Source organism: Alnus glutinosa, chromosome 5, assembly GCF_958979055.1.
Source record: "Alnus glutinosa chromosome 5, dhAlnGlut1.1, whole genome shotgun sequence".
NCBI lineage: Eukaryota > Viridiplantae > Streptophyta > Magnoliopsida > Fagales > Betulaceae > Alnus > Alnus glutinosa.
Window position 1 is genome coordinate 11,610,345 of NC_084890.1, and position 22,775 is coordinate 11,633,119.

A 22,775-nucleotide genomic window follows, 5' to 3' on the forward strand; every position below is an offset into this window, starting at 1 on the left:
GTGTTGCTTCTCTGTATGAGCGCGGCAATGTCTTTCCATCTAGAAGGGCCCCCTTTATCAAGTCAATCATCATATCGAATGCCTTGTTAGTCATGTTGCAAATCGCATTTATACTAAGCATCTTCAAAATGAAAGAGATTTTTAAAATTTTCTTACAGCCTAGATAAAGTTCTCTCACGCCATCTACACATAATCGGTCAAAAGATGTTCTTTGTTCGTGATCATCGATCGTGGAACCTCGAGCAACAGAGGATTCGCCTATGTTAGCATCCAAAAATGTCCACATACACACATCACCTAACAATTCTTCAACCTCATCAATCTCATCTATCGGTGCATTCATACCCACGGATTGCAAGTTGCCAGTAACATTTACACTACACGGATATTCTTCCCCGTGAAATATCCATAGAGTGTATGTAAGGTCAATTCCATGTACATACAAGTGACGCTCCACCAAGTCAATATGATGAAAATATCGATTTCCACATTTATGACTTGGACACCTCATCTCATCACCTACTCCCACACATTTACACTACAAAAAAAAGGTGTTTTGAGCCCTTTTTTTAAAGTCGTTCTAAGGCCTAAAAACGGCTCTAAATGTTTTGAGCCGTTTTTTTTAGCCGTTTTCAAACTGGCTCAACATATCAAGTATTAAAGTCTCGGTTTGAGCCGTTTTTCACTAAAACGACTCTAATTTGAGTCGTTTTAATAAAAACGACTCAAATCGGTTTAAGCCGGTTTTTAAAACGGCTCCAATTATTTAGAGTCGTTTTGTCAAAAACGGCTCAAACCGGTTTGAACCGCTTTTGTAAAAACGGTTCAAATCGGTTTGAGCCGTTTTGGACAAAAACGACTCTAAATAATTGGAGCCGTTTTAAAAACCCTAAAACGGCTCTAAATTTTTTTTTTTTAATAAAAAAAGAAAACATTAATTTTTTTTAGAGCCGTTTTAGGGTCCCTAAAACGGCTCTAAATAAAAAACTATTTACAAAAAAATTTGGAGTCGTTTTAGAGACTCTAAAACGACTCTAAATAAAAAAATTAAACAAAAAAAAAAAATCAAAACCCCTTTTATGTACACTATATACATCCGATGAAAAATCCCTCTAGTCAGGAACACCAATGAGCTGGACTAAATGACTACAACCACACGCAGTTAGCAACAAAAGTTAACAAAACATCACAGAAACAAAACTCTGCCATGGCCAGAGCAAAAAACACCAACAAACAAATTCAGAGAAACAAAGAGGAAAAATAAAAAGACTACATCTTCACTGATTTCGTTACATTCTTCAATTACAAGAGTGAACAATATATAGGCCCATTAAGGGGAGCACATCCCATGAATCATGTAGTAAAATATGGAGAAAACATGGAAATAAAGAAGAGGAAATCAGGGATGAGATTCTGCAAAAATTAAGTCGATGCTGTCAGGCGACTGAGGAGAATCCGAAAAAAATCAAGGGGAGGGAGTCGGCTGCTACAGCGGGTTTGCCGGATCTGGGTCACTGGTTCGCCGATCTGGGTCACGGACGGGTTCGCCGATCTGGTTCACGGTTTTGCCGGATCTCCTCTCTGCTCCTACCGGCGACGTTTCTCCTAGCTCCCAGCTCTCTCTCTCGAACTCCCTCACTCTTGATCTCTCCTTCTCCGTCTCACCCTCTCTCAAACTCTCTCTTTTCATAGCTCTGGGTTCAGGCGAGAAGAGAAGAAAGAAGAAAGAAGAAAGAAGAAAGAAGAAAAAGAAAGAAGAGAGAAAAGAGCAGTGTGGCCGTGTGGGGCAGTGCCAGTGGGCTCATTTAATAAGAGAGAAAAAGAAATAAAAAATGTTTGAAACTGTTTGAACAAAATGATGAGGGGGCGCGCGGGACACGAAATTTTTGTGTCCCGCGCACCCCCTCCAAAACGACTTGGAGTCGTTTTCGGAGAAAACGACTCCAAATTTGAGTCATTTTTGCCTAAAAGGGCTCCAACAAAAATAATTTTAAAAAAATAATAAACAATTTATAAAAAATATATACAAATTAAAAATAATTAAAGAAAAAAGGAAAAACAAATTAAAAACAAATTTTTGTTTAAAAATAAACTAAAAATTATAAAAAATAAATAAACAAACGAAAAAAAAAAATTAAAACTAGTTTTTATTTATTTATTTATTTTTCCTATAATTTTCAGTTTATTTTTAAACAAAAATTTGTTTTTAATTTTTTTTTTCCCTTTTTTCTTTAATTATTTTTAATTTGTATATATTTTTTATAAATTTTTTATTTTTTTAAAAAATTATTTTTGTTGGAGCCCTTTTAGGCAAAAACGACTTAAATTTGGAGTCATTTTCTCCGAAAACGACTCCAACTTGGAGTCGTTTTCTCCCAAAACGACTCCAAGTCGTTTTGGAAGGGTGCGCGGGACACGAAAATCTTGAAGTAGTTTTGGGAGAAAACGACTCCAAGTTGGAGTCGTTTTAGGAGAAAACGACTCCAAATTTGAGTTGTTTTTGCCTAAAAGGGCTCCAACAAAAATAATGTTTTAAAAAAAAAATAAAAAATTTATAAAAAATATATACAAATTAAAAATAATTAAAGAAAAAAGGAAAAAACAAATTAAAAACAAATTTTTGTTTAAAAATAAACTGAAAATTATAAAAAATAAATAAACAAACGAAAAAAAATTAAAACTAGTTTTTATTTATTTATTTATTTTTCCTATAATTTTTTGTTATCTTTTATATATATATATAAAAGATATATATATATATTTTAAAAAAAAAAATTAATAATTTTATAAATGGTATTTTTGTCATTAATGGAAACATTGACATTTTTTGTTAGTTTGAGGGAGAACATTCACATAATTGATAGTATCACGATCGATTACATAGATCGTACCACGATCCATCATATGATCATACCATAATCCATCACTTAGATTGTACCACGATCGATCACACAGGATCGTATCACGATCGATCACATAGATCGTACCACGATCCATCACATTGACCGTATCATGATCAATCACATAGATCGTACTACGATTATGGTACGATCTATGTGATCGATCGTGGAAGGATCTAAGAGTTATCTATCATGGTACAATTAATGTGATCGATCGTGGTACGATCAATGTGATCGATCGTGGTACGATCAATGTGATCGATTGTGGTACGATCATGTGTGATCAATCGTGGTACGATCATATATGATCAATAGTGGTACGATCTATGTGATTGATCGTGGTATGACCATATAATTGATCGTGAAACGATCTATGTGATCGATCGCGGTACGATCAATGTGATCGATCGTGGTACAATCATGTGATCGATCGTGGTACAATCTATGTGATCAATCGTGGTACGATCTATGTGGTCGATCGTGGTAGGATCTAAGTGTGATCAATCGTGGTATGATCATGTGTGATCAATAGTGGTACCATCTATATGATTGATCGTGGTACGATCAATGTGATCGATCGTGGTACAAGTTTTGTGATCAATTGTGGTATGATTTATGTGAGACTTTTTTTTTTTTTTTTTAATTGTTGCAATTAAAGCCGTTTTTATCAAAACGACTCTAATTGGAGTCGTTTTAACTAAAAACGGCTCTAATTTGAGCCCTTTTGATAAAAAAAAAAAAAACGGCTCTAATTTGAACCCTTTTGATTAAAAACGGCTCTAATTTGAACCCTTTTTAGAAAAAAACGGTTCAAATTAGAGCCGTTTTTAATCAAAAGGGTTCAAATTAGAGCCGTTTTTAATCAAAAGGGCTCAAATTAGAGCCTTTTTTTTTTTATCAAAAGGGCTCAAATTAGAGCCGTTTTTATCAAAACGACTCTAATTGGAGTCGTTTTAACTAAAAACGGCTCTAATTTGAGCCCTTTTGATAAAAAAAAAAAAAAAAAAAACAAAAAACGGTTCAAATTAGAGCCGTTTTTAATCAAAAGGGTTCAAATTAGAGCCGTTTTTAATCAAAAGGGCTCAAATTAGAGCCTTTTTTTTTTTATCAAAAGGGCTCAAATTAGAGCCGTTTTTATCAAAACGACTCTAATTGGAGTCGTTTTAACTAAAAACGGCTCTAATTTGAGCCCTTTTGATAAAAAAAAAAAAAACAGCTCTAATTTGAGCCCTTTTGATTAAAAACGGCTCTAATTTGAACCCTTTCGATTAAAAACGGCTCTAATTTGAACCCTTTTTAGAAAAAACGGCTATAAGTGTGATCGATCGTGATAGGATCTAAGTGTGATTGATTGTAGTACGATCAATGTGATCAATTTTGGTACGATCATGTGTGATCAATAGTGGTATGATCTATATGATCGATCGTGGTACGATCATGTGATCGATCGTGGAATGATCTATGTGATCGATCGTGGTACAATTTTTGTGATCAATCGTGATACAATTAATATGATCAATCGTGGTACGATTTATGTGAGACTTTTTTTTAAAAAAAAAAATTGTTGCAATTAGAGCCCTTTTGATAAAAAAAAAAAAAAAGAAAAAAAGAAAAAAAGAAAAAAAAGGGCTCTAATTTGAGCCCTTTTTAGAAAAAGGGCTCTAATTTGAGCCCTTTTTAGAAAAAGGGCTCTAATTTGAGCCCCTTTAGAAAAGCGGCTCTAATTTGAGCCCTTTTAGAAAAGCGGCTCTAAGTGTGATCGATCGTGATAGGATCTAAGTATGATTGATCGTGGTACGATCAATGTGATCAATTTTGGTACGATCATGTGTGATCAATAGTGGTATGATCTATATGATCGATCGTGGAATGATCTATGTGATTGATCGTGGTACGATCAATGTGATCGATCGTGGTAGAATTTTTGTAATTATTCGTGATACAATTAATATGATCAATCGTGGTACGATTTATGTGAGACTTTTAAAAAAATAATAATAATAATAATTGTTGCAATTGGAGCCCTTTTAATAAAAAAAAAAAAAAAAAAGGGCTCTAATTTGAGCCCTTTTAGAAAAGCGTCTCTAATTAGAGCCCTTTTGATAAAAACGGCTCTAATTAGAGCTGTTTTTGTTATACTAGCTCAAACTAATTGGAGCCATTTTATTTAAATCGGCTCTAATTGGAGCCGTTTTGACTAAAACGGCTCTAATTAGAGCTGTTTTTTATCATAAGGCTCAAATTTATTTAGAGCCGTTTTATAAAAGCGGCTCTAATTAGAGCCGTTTTTATCAAAAGGGCTCTAATTAGAGCCGCTTTTCTAAAAGGGCTCTAATTGGAGCCATTTTAGTTAAAAACGGCTCAAATTAGAGCCGCTTTCCTAAAACGGCTCTAATAAAAACGACTTAAAAAGCCTTTTTTTTTTTTGTAGTGCACCCGCCATTCCTATGAACTCTTCAACACCTTTTTGATATTTATCTGAACATCTAGTAGGTTCTCGCATCCAACTCCGATCCATCTTGATGTCTCTATCACTATTTACTCTGCCTACATTTAATCACAAGCGCATTCAAAGAATCTTTTTTTTTTTAATCACAATTTTTCGTTGATTGAATGCTATCACAAGAGACAGAACGATTTTCTAAAAACATGGCTTACCCATTAAAAAACCACAAATTTATTTAACAAACACTAATCAATTAATCACAATCATGAAACTGAAGTAATTGATAAATGACAAATTAACAAACTGCCATGACAAACAAAGAAAAGAATGAAATTTAGGAGTGAGAAATTTAAAAAGGAATGGTAATCAGTAAGATGTAATGGCATTCAATTACAGTAGACTGCCCGAGAAGACTTACCAGAAAGAAGGGATTTGTGACCTAAAATAGCAATTGTCACGAAAAATCCCTTGGCTCTCTCTCTATATATATATAGCTTTGTAAACTTGATTTTTACCCATTTTAAGAGAAAGCCAAATGAGAAATAAAGCAATAAAATCCAAGAGACAAAGAACTCATAGAGAAAAATGAGAGAAAGTGGGGGGAAAATAGTTGATTATAGTGTCGACTGCTGAGAACCCATGTAGATGAAGAGAAAATATAGGGAGTGCATGTGAAGGATTAGCAGAGAGAAAAGAGGTTGGGTTGGGGTTGAGGAAGGTTTTTCTTCAATGGGATACAAAAGGTGAGAGGCAAAAGGAGAGAGAGAGAGAGAGAGAGAGAGAGGAGAGTCTAAATAAGAGCAGGGAAAAAAGTATAGAAGCGTAGGTTGTTTTAGGATCTGAAATGTTGGTCAAAATTTTAGATTGCGCCAATAATATGCACGTTGTTTTAGTATTAGCGACGGCATTTCAATGTCGTCGTTGATAAGAAGTCAAAAGTGGCGACATTTTGGGTCGTTGCTATTGACTCTGAATAAAAAAAAAAAATTAAAATTAACAAACTAATTCAAAAAAATTATATACAAAAATTAGGAAAATTTCACTTAATTATCACCACTTTTGCAATGTCCTTCCTAAAGTTCAATTTAGTGTATCAATCTTTCAATTATTTACAATGTCACCCATCCATTATTTTCCTTTGAGTAATTCTAAATGTACATTAACTCTCCATTAAGTGTCCATCAAAATGAGGTGGCTTTTAAAATCACCATTTGAACAAAATCATCATTTGATCAATCACATGCTTAATGATGATTTTAAAAAGCCACTTCATTTTTTTTATGGATACTTGTTGGATAATTAATATACATTTAGAATTACTCTTTTTCGTTAAATCCCATAAATATTATTAAAACACCCCCGTTAAAAAAAATATTGAACTAAATTGAAGTAAATTGAACTTTATGGGGAACATTTCAAAAGTGGTGACAATTCATGGGGTTAAGTAAAGTTACCCCAAAAAAATTAAAACCTTTGCTGTGTCAAGTTTGATCGATCATTTGAGCGTATCACGATCGATTAGACTAATGCACTATGATCGATCGGAGTAATACACTACGATCGATTGGATGATTCTATCGATCTTACAATCCTAGCATGATCGATCAGACTTAGTACTTAGGATCAATCTCACGTTAGATTGAACTTTCACTCTGTCAAGTTTGATTGTAAGAACTCTATCACGATTGATCGAACTAATGCACTAGGATCGATCGGAGTAATGCACTAGGATCAATCATATCTTCTATCGATCTTGTGATCCTATGATGATCGATCAGACTACTATTTATGATCAATCGCACGTTAGATCAAACATTCACTGTGTCGAGTTTGATTGATAAAACTCTATCATAATCGATCAGACTAATGAACTAGGATCGATCAAAGTAATGCACTAGGATCGATCATATCTTCTATCGATCCTATGATCCTGTGATGATTGATAGAAATATAGTTGTTTCAGAGTCTAGGACTTTGGTTGTATAGAGCTTATGCTCTGGTTTGTTTTTTCTTCAGTCTTATGAATCGAATCAGCACCTTTGTTTTAAAAATAAAAAACAAAAATAACAGATACTCAAAGATCTGCATTTTGTGCTAAGAATGAGGTTGTGTTAATATATTGTTGAGTTATATATATTATTTAGATTGAGTCGTTTTAGGGTCCCTAAAACGACTCCAAAAAAAAAAAATATTATTTTTAATTTTGAGCCGTTTTAGGGTCCTTAAAACGACTCAAAACCCAGATTTCCATACCCCATGTTCTGAGCCGTTTTTAAAAGGCTCAAAACCGTTTGAGTCGTTTTTAGGCATTAAAACGACTCAAAAAAAGGGGCTTAAAATGCCATTTTTTTTTGTAGTGAGGTTCTATCGAATCTTCAATCGATCATATTATCGTATCATAATCAATCAGACTAGTAAACTATGATCGATTAGACGTTCGATCGAACCTTCACTATGTCGAATTTGATCGATCAAACTCTATCATGACTAATCAAACTAATGCACTGGTATCGATTTAATGTTTGATCGAACCTTCAATATGTCGAATTTGATCGATTGAACTCCATCACAATTGATCAAACTAATGCATTATGATCGATCAAATGTTCGATCCAATAGCACTTTTATTATTATTATTTTCGTTAACTATTAGCGGCGACATTTCTTGTCGCTTCTAATAATACATTATTAGCGGCCAATTTTAGACGTGGCTGCTAATGAGACATCATTAGTGGCGACCTTTAGACAGCCACTAATAGCTTCCCACAAAAATCAATAATACTTTTATTTCTTAATATTTTTTTCGTTAACTATTAGTGGCAACACAAAATTTCATTGCTAATAGTATATTATTAGTGGCCACTTCTAGAGGTGGCCGCTATTGAAACCTTATTAGCGGTGACACAACGGCGACGTTGTGTCGCTGGTAATGTATTTATTATTAGCGACGACCAATGTTGTCACTAATATCTTCTCACAATAGCCCGCGCATGGTAAAATATTCTCGCCAAGTTATTAGCGGCGAGATATTAGTGTCGGCCCAAAAGTCGACGTTAATATTAATGTTTTTGTTTATTAGCGTCCAATATTATCGACCACTTTGAGCTTGCTGCTAATAGTCTATTTTTAGCGGCCAATATTAGAGGCGACACAAATAGTATATTAGTAGCATCCACTTTTAAATGTGGCCATTAATAATGAACTATTAGAGGCAATTTGAGCTCGCCGCTAATGAGACAGATACTTGTAGTGATAGCTCAAGGAATCCTTGTAAGAAATAATGTGATTTGCAGTAACAATTTTCAAATGATCATATATCTTACTGTTTCTCCCTTCCCCTCTTCACTTTTTCAAAAAACAATCAACTTCAAAACATTCTAACTTTATATCACATCAATAATTTTTTATTACTATTTAAATAAAAAAATTCACTACAATACAAATTTTTTTCACTTTTCTATACAAATTCTTTTTACTTTATATTACATCTATCACTTTTTACTACTACCCTCGACTCACACTTCCTTACCAAATAAGGTTATTAGAGAACAATTCCTCTTGAATTTGGGCTTCAAATGATTGAGTTGAAGTCTAGCCCTACTATATTTTTATTATGGCATTTGTTGAAAAACGTGGCTGAAGTTGCTTAACCACTTTTGCTTACCGAATCTTTTTTAGGCATTAAATGCAAGGTGAGTACTAAATACACCTATTTGACCAAATTTGTTGGATGACCTCATCTATGGATATCGGAGTAATCTTGCTATGTAATCCACTCTTATATTTTCTGAGGTAATTTTTAAAATTATCATTATATTTAAATTTAATTATTATTAAATTTTAATTTAATAATAATTTTAATAGCCATATTAAAGAGTGTAAGCGTGAGAGTATATATAGTATTACATTGAAGTATCTTGTTTGAAGACAATTTTCACCTACATGTGCTTCTTCCATGTACTCTCCATTTTGTGTGGGTTGGAGTTGACTCGATTGATCTGCCAACTTGTTAGGGTCAACTCGAACCCGATACGATTAGCAAAATGGGTTGACACCCTAAACCTGAACACAACATGTTAATTTTCAAAAAATTTTGAGTAACTCAACACGATATGACAAACCCGTTTAGTTAACGGGTCGTGCCAGGTTGACAACCTGTTTGACCCGATCTTTTTTTTTTCATTAAAAAATAAAAAATTTAAACTAAGTTTTGTGAGACATTTTCTTTTAACATCTTTTTTTCTTCTCTCTATGTTTTCAAATTTCAGCTACCGATGCGTCGAACTAAAACTGCTTGAATCTTCATTGTATCAGCCAACGCTATGTCTCATACAAAGCTGCCGGCGTTGAACTGTTGAAACCATTCCCCAACATTAATTTCATTTTTTGATCAACTTTTTCTTCATCTTCTTCATTAATTTCTACAAACCATAACAAACTCAGAATCCAAATCAATCTCAAACCCACTTTACAATCTTCTCCCCCAAACCAAGAACCCCAACAACCTAGTCAATCTCATTTTCTCAAACCTCAAACAAAAAAATACCCATCTAACTCTTCTTCAAAATGACATTAAAGGGATTCTTCCTCATCTGGGTGCCCCTCAAATTTCAAGAGTTTTGTTGAGGTGCCAATCTGATTGCTCCTTAGATTGGCAAATAATTATTTGTTAAACTCTATCTTTGTAGCCCTTTTTTTTATTTTAAGCGGGTTGACCTGTTTACAACTCAAACTCGTTTACCCTAAACACAAACTTTAATTTTGTATCGTGTTCATATCAAATTAGCGGATAGTATAAAAAATTACCCACCCTACTCATAACTTCTCCCAACGGTGGACTCTTTGCCCCTTTCTAGGAAGGAGCATTATTAGTGATGTCTGAGACAATTAAATTCCTCTCTTTTTTTTTTCTTTTTTTTTTTTCCTTCATTACCCTTTCAGAATTCTCTTTGTTGTTTTTTTACGTCTATCTTCTTAATTGTCCAATACCTACAACAGCGTGTACATTAAACTTGCACTGCAAGCTAAGAAAGTAGGCTTCTATTATTTAATTTTTAGCATTTCCCTACGATTCAAGGAAACTTCCAATAGCATATTTAACATCGTGGACACCCACCGATCGAACGGTACACCACGCGTTCGATCATCGGTTTGGTCAACACCATATAGCTGACATATTCAGTTGATTGTAAGCAGCTTTCTACTTGTCCCTCCCGTACAAGTTACCAGTGTTTTTATCAAATCAATTTGTCGACTCGATCTGTCGTCTAAGCTAGCTAGCTCCCCGTTGGCAACTACGTACCATGAAAGTTTTCGTACTTCTTCGATCTGTACGAATTATCCTGATGATGAACAAAATTACGTGTTTCGATAACGACTCCATCTTGTTCTCTAAGCTACGTACCTTGGCAGACAATCAATGAATTTTCACCCGTGTTTAACCAACGTCACCGACAGATATATATGTTCAAAGGATTTTTTTTTATTTTTTATTTTTTTTTACGTAACATCAGCAAAAAATTTGAAGCACATTCGGAGGATCTCTCAGCGAAGGTGACGCCATATTCAAACTCGATCCAATTAGTGCCAGGAACCAAAAAACAAAGACCTAAACGTTTATTTAATGATTGACCACAACGAAACCTTTCAATGATGACGAGGATTATGAAAATGACGATGATGACAAGATGACGACAAAGGCTCATATCGAAAGTCTATGCAAATATTCAATGAAAGAATAATATTTTTTACTTAATCGTGAAGGTAGTTTTCGACGGCCGAGCATGCCTCTATTCCATCGATCTTCTAAGCACTTTCTGTGCACTTTCCAAAGAAGTTATGCCATTTCGAAGCAAGTAGGAGAAAAAGAAAAAAAGAACAAATCTTGTGGGGGACTGCTCATAAAATATTCTTTCTTATCCCGCTCCTCTCTCGTCTATATATTGGCTGTAATCTCAATGGTTCCCTTCATTGTCAGAGTCGCAAATCAAAGAGCTGATCAGGAAAGAAAAAACCTTCAGATTTTTTAGATCCCAACATGTCGAAGAAGAAGAATCTCTCTTACACGGTAGTCTCCTCTTTCTGTTTCTCATTTCTTTGTGTGGATGTATATATATGAGTGGTGTATATTTGTATATATCCATCATGCTTGATATGAAGTTTCCATGCACGTAAAATCTCATTGTCCCTGATCATTAGATTATGGGAACACTAATTTGGGTACTGTCGGAGTTGTAACTTCATACGAGAAATGTTATATATATATATATATATATATATATATATATATATACACGGACCTTCCATCCATCGTATCTAATGTGTCGTTGTCTCTCATTGCATTTAGTTGAGAAAATGGGTTTTTTGGTTGGAAATATCATACCATGCACATCAGATTTGATGGATGGAAAGTTGATACTTGTTCGGTATATAAAATTTCTCTATTCGATTAGCTAGGAATTACAGTTATCTAACAGCAAGCTGGGCATGTAACGCTAGATATCATTACATTAGTGCAGGCCAGGGATAGTTAATACGTTATATATTATGCATAAAAAGTGACATATATACAAAAAGAAATTAAAAATGTTATTGTAAATTGTAGAAACTTTAAGAAAAAATAAAGAAAATAAAAGAATAGTGGAAGCAGCAAATAAACATAAATAACAAACTGATTTTGAGGTATATATACAATTTTGTTACAACGGTCTAATTAAAAAAAAAAAATTGATAATTAAGTCCTGAAGATATATATATCAACAGATCTTGTTATCAATAGACTTAATTCGAACGATAACAAGATCTGTTGAAATCGATCCCAGAAAGGCTTGTTTGATATATCGTTCGTACGCGCGAGACTTTGAACGAGTATCGATCTACTGATAACAAGTTTTGTTGACATTATATGTTAATGGCGTAATGCATTATGAAGTTGAACTAGGATATATATATATATATATACACAGGGTGTTCCATTGTTCCTTATTGATCTTCTGCTAAAGAAGCTTTTAACGGAAGCAATGACTCAGGAACCACACCTAAGCCTTCTTCCTGTATTAGGAAAGTAGCGGCGGTGGGCTTCATGTATGAGATTCGTACATTCACTGTAAATTTCTATTAATGGTTTCTCTATTTGTTCCAGATAGTGGAGATGATAGTTCCCATGGACTGTGCTGGTTGCGAAAGCAAGATAAAGAAAGCTCTCCAGAAACTGGATGGTATATATTACCTGCCTCTATGTTTTAATTTTATTCGCATTTCTTTTTTTCTTTTTTTTTCGAGAAATTTTATTCCCATATTTGGTAATTAGCAACGAAAGTCAAATAATGCTCAAGATATAATAAAAAGCTTTCGAATCTGGCCACAATATTTGACTTATGTATACGTACGCACACGACGACCCAACATATATACGCACAGCTAGCGTACGTCCAAATTAAGCATATGGTTGTATAGAGGGCTTGACCCCCAAGTCACAATTTTTTTTTTTTAAATACCCCTATAATATTTTTAAAATCCAATTTTTATCCCCTTCAAAATATTTGTTTTTAGTTTTACTCCGCAAACATAAAATGCTAGTTTCGCCCTTCTTCACGCTTACTTTATACTGGCCGATATAATATGTTTTAAGTAATTTTTCATGTCTTCAAGTATGACATGTCAATTGGTGCGATATTAAATGAGTATGAGTACTAGAATATTATGCGACATAGACAATATTCATTGGTGGCAAAACTGTTTTTGTTATTAATAAATGATTATTTCATCTGTAAAACTTCTTAGACTCTTCCTTTATCAGGGAATGATCATCAAAACCTTGTGATATATATTCATGGGTGTACAATCTTGAGGATTTCCATTTACTGTTTCCAAAATAACTAGGACATCAATTAGTTTGCTTGTTCAGAATTAGGGCCTCATATTCATATATAATTTGGTTGTGCATATATTTCAGGAGTGGGTGAAGTTGATGTAGACATTGGCATGCAAAAGGTGACAGTGACGGGATGGGTTGACCAGGAGAAAGTTTTGAAAACAGTGAGAAAGACAGGGCGGACGGCCGAGCTTTGGCCATACTACCCTTACAACCCTGAATACCAGAACTTCACCACCCAGTATTACCATCAACACCATCGTCAGAGCCAACCGAAGACCTATTACGCATCAGAGTCCGATTCTTCCTACAACAACTATATACATGGCTATAATGGCCAAGAATATGGTAATTATCCACAGATTCCTTACCCTAACGTCTATGATTCGAAGGCCACAACCATGTTCAGCGAGGAAAACCCTCACGCTTGTTCTATAATGTAATGGCATAAATATTCCAGTGTGTTTTCGTTCTATCCTCATGGTTTTTGTATATTTTTAGACAAGGCCAGGAAAAGTCCCAATTCGTACATTTAAGTACTTGCAATTTTTTCTTAGGGTAAGTACTTAAAGTTAATAGGATGTAAAAATTTATCAAAAGTCAATGTAATTAAGGAAGTGCCAAGTATTTTAGGTGTGTTTAGTAAATATATAGTTGTGTTGTTGAATTTTTGTTTAAATAGTAGAATAAAGTGATTGATGCAATATAAAGTATACAAAAATTTGGAATTGTTTTAAAGAAAAGTGAAAAAGTCTTGTTTTGTAGTTAGTTTTTAATTTGAATATATAATAATAAAAAATTATTAATATGACATAAAAAGTTAAAAAAAAAAAAAAAAAAAAAAAGTTCAAATATTTTGGATTTGACTTTTTCGGAGAAGTGAAAAAAATAGAGAGAGAGAGATGGAATATTGCCAAACACAATTTGATTCTTTGGTGAGCTGCGTCAACTCTTTCATTTGAATAAATTATAATTCATGCTCATTTATTATATTTATTTATATTAATTGATCTAACGTATTTGAAGTAATATTATTTTAAATAATTAACATAAAAATTACTTTAAACATAATATGTCAGTGAATATAAAATTAGTATAATAATTGAGTGAAAGTAGAATTACTATATATACTTTCGTTTAGCTATACGTGGGTTGTACATATATATATATATATGCTCAATTGTAAGGAAGATTTCAATGTTTTCCCCTTTAATATGTGACACTAACTTGAAATTATGTTTTTCTCTTTTCTAGTCACAATAATTTGTAGTCAATTGCAAATGCAACTCTCTCTCTCTATTATTATGCATAGACTATAGAGTTTGTGTGACAATGATATAGGGTCGATCTCAAATTCTCAATATCCTGCATATGGGAATTATATATGAACAACCAATATATATATATATATATATAATTCATAGAAGTGTCAATACAGTTTTCCATAATTTTATTAAAATGGACCGGCCGTCTCTTCACTTTTGTAAAAAGGTATCCAAATTTTAACAAGTGTCAATTTAAGATATCTATCTTTTAATTTTTTTTTCAATTTCAACCATTCGTTAGAATTTTTCGTTAAATCCTATCAAAATTCCTAAAATACTCCTATATGTTTCTTTAAAATAAATAAATAAATTATAAAATTTTTCAAAGACTCAGGCATGAATATTTTTGTAAATTTCGTTAAATTCTTACCAACATCTAAATCCTAACAATTTTTTTTTCTTTTTTTTTTTTCCTACAAAAAAATTGGTATTTTGAAAATTTTGACACGACTTAATAGAAAATTCTAATGGATGGTTGAAATTAAAAAAAAAAATTTGAAAGATAGATACCATAAATTGACGCTTTTGTTTTGGTATCTTTTTGCAAAAATGATAAAAGATCAGGAGTTAATTATAAGTAAAATTCTCCCTTAATTATTTAATTGACTGCATTCCCATCTCATTTTCGTTAAATTTGTAAATCTGAATTGAGAACGACCAAAATCCACCTTGATTCCTCTTCTTTTATATTATGATATACATTTATTAAGAAAAAAGAGAAAATTAGCATGATATATGGGTTGATTTTTTTATTGCTTTTGTTAGCTAGTTAAAAAATTAAAAATGTATAACTTCACTTAAGGGTACCTGTAACGCCCCGCCTTTTACAAAAAGGCATAAGTGAAAATTTCAATTTTCACGTGACATTACGACATCATCAGAGTTATAAATTGGCAGCGGAATATTTTTTTTTTTTTCCAACAGACTTGGAAAGAAATAACGCATCAGAGCTTCTAACTGAAATACCTCAAAATAGATATATAAAGTGTAACTGAATAATTACACATAAGATAGTATTTGTGCCATACAAGGCACATATAATTTACAAGCCAAAATAACTAGAGTATAGTTAATACACACCAACAGAAATATAAATATCATTCTCAAGATAATATAATAAAGGACTTGAACACAACAGTCCACAAAATGGAGGCATCCCAACCTCAAACACTGCTATCAAGATCACCTAAAGGTCTGGACAATCCTGATACTCATCTTCTTCATAACCTGTATTAATATATAACACAGAGAGAAACAATAATACAAAAATACCTAGTGAGTCCACTGTTTTCAATAATATGATGATTACTGATTTAATTAACAATATACGATGCAATGATATGATGTAATGACAGTTTTATATGCACAGTCTTATTTATTTTCTTCTTGCACTCCTCTCATACCAGGGCCATTAAATCCCTGTTCGTTTAAGCGGCTAATTATTGGAGCACAGACTCCCTTACCATGTTTTCTTAGCTTTTCCGCACTAGTAGTCAAAGTAGCATACTTAGTACATTGGTCATCCCGACAGCCAAGTACATTGACCATCCCGACAGTCAATTAAGTAGCCATAACTTGCCTAGCACATTGACCATCCCAACAGCCAACTTGTACTTATTATTGTTTTTCGCACAGGCGGTATGCCTGTCCATTGGTCATCCCAACAACCAACTTGTTATTAATCCTGCATCAGAATTATTAACAGTATGCAATATACTATTCCTATGCATATAATTAAATAAAGCAGAAATCACAACATTATAGAAAACAACCACGTATGATCCTCAGTGAGTAAGAATACTCACAGTTCTTTCCTGCTTCAGAAAGTATTCACAGAAATGATAACTGCATAATTATATACATGCAATAATAAATTAGTATAAAATACTAAGAGCTTATTTTGACACTTTCATCACTTTCGACTTTTAACCCGCTTAGCCCAATTCTTAATATCGCTTAGATATTAAATCGGAATAAAATAGGTTAATTATATTACCACATATTTTATGTGGACATTATTACGGCATTTATTAATTAATATCTATAATACCCTTTAAGTAAAACGGCATTATAAAAGCTTATCTATTTTTACACCAAATCAACATAGTGCCTCCATTAATATAGTTAATGGGTTTTATATTTTAAAAGTACACAAGCGGTACAATATTAATAATCCTTATTTTAATCTTATAAATTTTGGGTGGAATAACGGCATTAGTGTTACTAATGCCTAAAAATACTTTTAGAATTTTGGGCGGCATAACGCTTTTGTAAAATATTACTTTTTACTCGGGCATCACAATGACGTGATTTATTGATTAAATACGCCATTTGGAATACCCTGTTAAAACATAATTTAAAACATTAGATACTTAAAATAATAAGTATAGTAAAATCACAAAGTATTTAAAATAAAATTAATAACTTAAAAATTACATAAAATAAATCAAAGCATTTAATTAAAAACTTACCAAATATTCATTCTTATATATATATATATATATATATATATATATATATATATATATATATATATATATATATATATATATACAAAAGAATTAAACTAAAAAGGGCAGATGATGAAAAAGAGAAGTGGTCCATTTCCTTTTGTCTTATTTATCTATTAAGTTGACTAACCAAAATAAAAGGAGGACTTACGTGGGAAAGAAAAGGAGATGGGTCAATTTAGAATTGTTCTTTACTTCCTTTTTGTTCTCTTTTCTTTGCTTTTCCCAAAAGACTAAACAGACAAAAGGAGAGAATGAGCAAGAGAGAGAGAGCTGCTGGAACTAGAGAGAAAAGAGGTCTCCAATTCTGTCTTGATGCAACCAGAATACAAAGAAGAAGAAGAAGGACAGTTTCTGCAGAAAACAAGAACAGAAAAGTGAAGAGAAGGACTTCACTTCTTTGCTGAATTTTCTTCTTTCTTGTTAATGCAACTGGCCAGGAGACGTGAGGGAGAGTTTCGGGTTTGTCACTTCAAGAGAGAGAAGAATGACTTGAAGGAAGGGGAGAGCTGCTGCATTAAAATCCACAGAGAACAAGAGAGGAACAGAGTTCCTGCTAGAAAAATGGAGAGAAACCGAGAATGAAGAAGAGAGAAAGCTGTGCGTGAAATGAAGGGAGGTGCTGCACTCTTCTTATACACGCATGGAACGGTGGAGATTGCTTGAAGCTGGAATTGATCTAATGGCTAGGAGTCATGCTTGGGCAGCAAGTTGATGTGCTAGAGGAGATGAATCACGTGGTGGAAGAAGGTTCTCAGCTTGGTAATAAATATATCTTATCTACAACAAACTAACATTGAGTTTCAACTAAGTTTCTAACTTAGTTTGCTGGCCGGTTCACTTGTGATTACTAGAAGCTGGGTATTAACGTGAAGGCTGGGTATCTTCAACGTGGGCTGGGCTGGGTTGCAACGTGGGCTGGATTAGGGGCTGGGTTCTTGGAGAATTAAAATGGCCCATTAATAACATAATTGAATTTTCGTTCTATTCAGAGGTACAATTTTTTGTGGATGTTTTCGGGTACTAAATGGAGTCTAAAAATTATGAAATTTGGAGGGTAGTTAGAGGACTTCGAGATGAGCGTTCTGGCTTTTGAATCGACCAAAATGGAGTTCGTTTGATCATGTTTCCGTTATTCCAAAGTTTAAGGTCCGTTTGAGTTTTTATCAAATTAAAACTATAAATGCTTCTAAATGAATATTTTATTTCATAAATATTCATATATATATTCTTTTACCTTATTGTTAGGTTTTAAACATATTTTAAGATGTTTTATTTAATATCTTAAAATACAGGGCATTACAGTACCGAATTTCATTCTTTTTGAAAAAAGATACATGAACTTCAAACTGCCTCAATTTAGGGCTCTATTTTTTGAAAAGTATCAATTAGAAGTCTTCCGTTAGGATTTTTCGTTAAATCCTATCATAATTCACAAAATACTACTCATCTTTTTTAGGAAAAAATAAAATAAAATGCTAGGATTTAGGTGTTGGTTAGAATTTATAAACATTAGGGTATTTTGAAAATTTTGATAGAATTTAACGAAAAATCCTAACGGAGGAACCCTAATTGAAACTTTCTGAAAAATGAATACCCCAAATTGAGATAGTTTGAAGTTCAATTCAGGTATCTTTTTCAAAAATGGGTGAAAATTCGGTATCCTTAGTGAAGTTATCCTAAATTAAAAACATAACCCATCCCACTATATATTAAATGATACTTAACAAAGGAAGGAAAAAAAAAAAAAAAAAAACTGAAAAAGCAATATTAGTAAAAGCAACGTTGCACAACAACTAATATCTATAAAGAAATCCCAAACTTTCTTTAACCAATTGATAGAATAATCCTTAACCTATTCTCTCTGTTTTCGTATGAGTTTCTTAACATATTAAAGAGTTCCATTTTTAGTGAAGTAGAATCTATAAAACCATGGATAATCAAACCTTTAATACAAAACCATGAAGTAAGATATTACAACTTAGGGTACAATTAAGGTCTGTGTCAACACATTGCACAAAATATTAGCATTTTTACTCTAGACTCTCAAATAGTTCTTTTGAATCGCTCAAAAGCAATACTCATGAAAAACCCATAGAATTTGTAGGGTTTCATTAACAAACCCAACAACAAATAACACTAACGTATAAGATAATCTTAAGATTAGGTACTTAAAACCACAACTTAAACATTAAACCAAAAGTTAGGGTTTAGAGATTTTTACCTTAAATCTTCACCCAACACAACCCAATTCTTGGAGATCAATTTGGAAGCTCCAAAATATACAAAACTTAAAGAAAAGTGGAAGATCAAGCTCAATCTCTCAATAATCAGCCCAAAAATTAGAGAGATTAGAGATTTTGAATTTATTTCCAACCAATCGGTGAAAACGTAGATCTCTTTACGTATATCATGTTTTTGGAGTCGGATTTGAGTTTGGAGGCTTAGATCTTCAAGAAATAAGGGTTTTGTGGTAAAGCCCAAAGAAAACGGTGCGGGGGTTGAGAGAAATCCGAAAAAATGGTTTAAAAATTGTTGTTCGGCGTTTTAAACCGAAGCCTGTCCAGACACGCGTCTGAAGAGTCACAAAATTGACATTCTGCCACTTGTGTCAAGACACAACCCACAGGAAGTCGAAAATGACTTCCTAATCTACCCGTCCGGACCTGATTTTTAGAAACTCAATTTTGACTCTTTTCTAAGTGTTTTCAAGGTGTTTTTATCACACTTTACCTTATAAATCATTTAATTAGTCAAATTCATATTTTAAATACCTAATTAATGTCTTGAACATTACAAGTATAATCATCGCCCTATTCTCCATCATCAGCAGCACAGTATCACCAAAAAACATCATAAGAATCCAAATAACTATCATGAATCACAGAATTTAAGAAGCATGGGTCGTTTTTTAGGATTGAAGAAGCTATGAGCCAAATATCACTCAAAACTAAAAAAACTCTGCAAAAACAAGTTGTATTTTGCTTGATTAAATAAATCAACACTACATTGGCTTTATATAGATGAGATGAACCCCCTCCATTTTTCCTTACAGTACATTGTATTTTTTTTTTAATCTCCTTTTTTTCAAGCTTTTTTTCTTTCTATCTTTTTTTTTTTTTTTTTTTTTGTCATACAAATATTTTTCTTAACATCATATTTTACAATGGTCGTTTCGTTAAAACGGTCATTTTTCTAATGTAATAATTATTTTAATAGTTATTTTTCTAACTATCATTAAAGTTCATTACTATTCTGCACCCTGCTATAGAAAGAATTGTGATCCTTGAGCTGTCTATACTGTAATGACCTAGTTTGATTAAAACTAATATCATCAATGAAATTGGAAAAAAACTGTATATGCCAATTCGAGGGTTTGGCTCAAAAGAAATATTAAAAAGAAAAAAGAAAAGAAGATGCATTTATGTAAATAAATTTAAGACAAATCTATTTTGTATTTTTAGTACATAATGGGATAGAAGGCTTTTTTATGATTCCCTTAGCTATTCTAGCTAAAAGTGAGAGATGCATAATGCTATAATCCATTGGGAATGTTCTAAAAAATGATTGATGTGATATAAAGTATAATCAAAATCGATTTTTGGAGGTGAAAGCAAGGGCATAGGAATCCTGGAAGCAGGAGAGAAGCCAATCGCAGCTGCATTTCTCGAGCTTGGGATTGTTGAGCGAAGTTCTCATGAAGGGCATTCTAGATCTGATGTGCATGAGTCAGATTTATTACTAGAGCCAGAATTTCTTGGGCCAAAGCGGACAATAGTCCACTAAGAAGAGTCCCGGAACTAATGTCTCATTTGAAATGGCGAAATTGCTTCTTGGCCCATGAGACCAAAAATTTACGGCTTCAGTATCTCCCGAGGCTCACATAAAGAGGGTTCCAAACCTACCCCCCCTATTGGCATCGAGAAAGCTACATCCGAGAGGAGAAAGCTTTCCAAAGATTGAGAGAGCATCTCTAGTTCTAGAATGATCATTGCACTATTCTGTTATTTGTTTTTGTGAATTCCTATATCATGTAAAATGTCTCTTGAATTAACATCTATAAAATTTGAATACATGTAATTTATTTTGCTTTCTTATGAGATAATTTACAATATTCGTTTACGTATTTTCATTCTTATTCCTAAATTTTTATTTTGTTTCTTAAATTAAATGTAGCATTCTAATAGAATATATAACTCAAAACTTTTTTTTTTTAAACTACTTTGTACATTATCTATTACATCTAAAAACCCGCGCATGATGCATTGATGCGGCTTAATTATGATAGTTCTATATAGAGCAATTAAGATCCATCAATAAAGAAGCATATGCAAAATTGATCCCTCAAACTCGTTGTTTGACTGAGGCCTATGAACCTCTTAATTTTCTATTATTACCGTTAATTAGCCAAGATAGGCAGGATATATGAAGAAGCTTGATCCACTTGCTTTCCAAAGATTGAGAGAGCGCGCATCTCTAGCTAGTTCTAGAATGACCACCACTTCATCTTCATCAGTTTGCTTGGCCCGAATGTGAAGGTTGTTGTTTCCTTACCCTAACGTCTATGATTCGAAGGCCACAACCATGCATGTTTAGCGAGGAAAACGTACCCTCACTCTTGTTCTATAATGTACGTAATGGCATAAATATTAATTCCAGTGTGTTTTCGTTCTACCTCCTCAGTCCCCATGGTTTTTGTTTATTTTTAGACAAGACCAGGAAAAGTCCCAATTAATTAATTGGTACATTTCAGTGCTAGCAATTTTTTTTTTTTTTGGGTACGTACTTTCAGTTAATAGGATGTAAAAATTTATCAAAAGTCAATGGAAATAAGGAAGTGCCAGGTATTTTGATTCTTTGGTGGGCTGCGTCAACTCTTTCATTCCAATAAATTATTCTACCTACTCGTTTGTTATATTATTTTATATTAATTGATGTGATGTATTTTAAATAATTAGCATAAAAAATTACTTTAAACATAATGATCAGTTAATATAAAATTAATATAATAATTGAGGAAAATTATAATTACTAAAGAGAAAGATATACATAATCTCCTCAAATTACCGCTCAATCAACCAGATCCTGACACGTATCAATATGCAGCAGAAGACTAGTGCTTGAAATTTGGTTGGTGCTTTTGCCTTTTGGTCCCTTTTTTTTCCTGAGTTTCAGTGATGGGCCTGAAGGCATTTCTTGAATAAATTGCTTCAAATTAGAGACTTTTCTTCTTTGGGTATTACTGAATCAGGATATTTAAAATACCAAATTCAGTCAAATTGTCGTTTTGCTGAATTCACGAAGGATTCTGCCGCCCGTCTATATCTTTATGAAACTACTATTCAAAGTTACTATAATTGAAACATAGCATTTCTTCTTGGTTTGGCATTTTGATCTTCAGTGATCCATGTTAATTGGTCTCGTGTAATCTTTCAATTTCAGAACACCTAAGCAAAATACATTAATTTACTACGGTCTTCAAGCACAATATGTATCAAGAGATTAAAGAAAGGATATCGCTATTAAGATTTACCATGAAACTAACATGTTGTTTCACAAATTTAATGATGAATTTACAAAGAGAAATGATATTTGTAAAATGCTAGAGTTCCTTCTAATGTTCTTCTAGGGTCCTTTTATGTTGACATAACACCCTGTATTTTTTAATAAAAACAAGAGAGAAAAATTAAATTGTAGTTTTTATTTATTAAAAGCAGGATG

The 22,775-nt window shown here is 32.8% G+C and overlaps 1 protein-coding gene across 1 annotated transcript; it reads left to right on the forward strand.

Moving 5' to 3' along the window:
* Positions 1-11,177: 11,177 nt before the first annotated feature.
* Positions 11,178-13,846, forward strand: LOC133869607 (heavy metal-associated isoprenylated plant protein 29-like). The gene is made up of 3 exons (XM_062306648.1): positions 11,178-11,413; positions 12,488-12,563; positions 13,301-13,846. Exons 1-3 carry the CDS (start codon positions 11,384-11,386, stop codon positions 13,660-13,662), a joined length of 468 nt encoding a protein of 155 aa, XP_062162632.1. The 5' UTR covers positions 11,178-11,383; the 3' UTR covers positions 13,663-13,846.
* The last annotated feature ends 8,929 nt before the right edge of the window (positions 13,847-22,775 follow it).

Coding starts and splice junctions, on each gene's coding strand:
- LOC133869607 (XM_062306648.1), top strand. CDS start 11,384: ATGTCGAAGAAGAAGAATCTCTCTTACACG. Junction 11,414..12,487: donor AGAAGAATCTCTCTTACACG/GTAGTCTCCTCT, acceptor TATTTGTTCCAG/ATAGTGGAGATGATAGTTCC. Junction 12,564..13,300: donor AGCTCTCCAGAAACTGGATG/GTATATATTACC, acceptor CATATATTTCAG/GAGTGGGTGAAGTTGATGTA.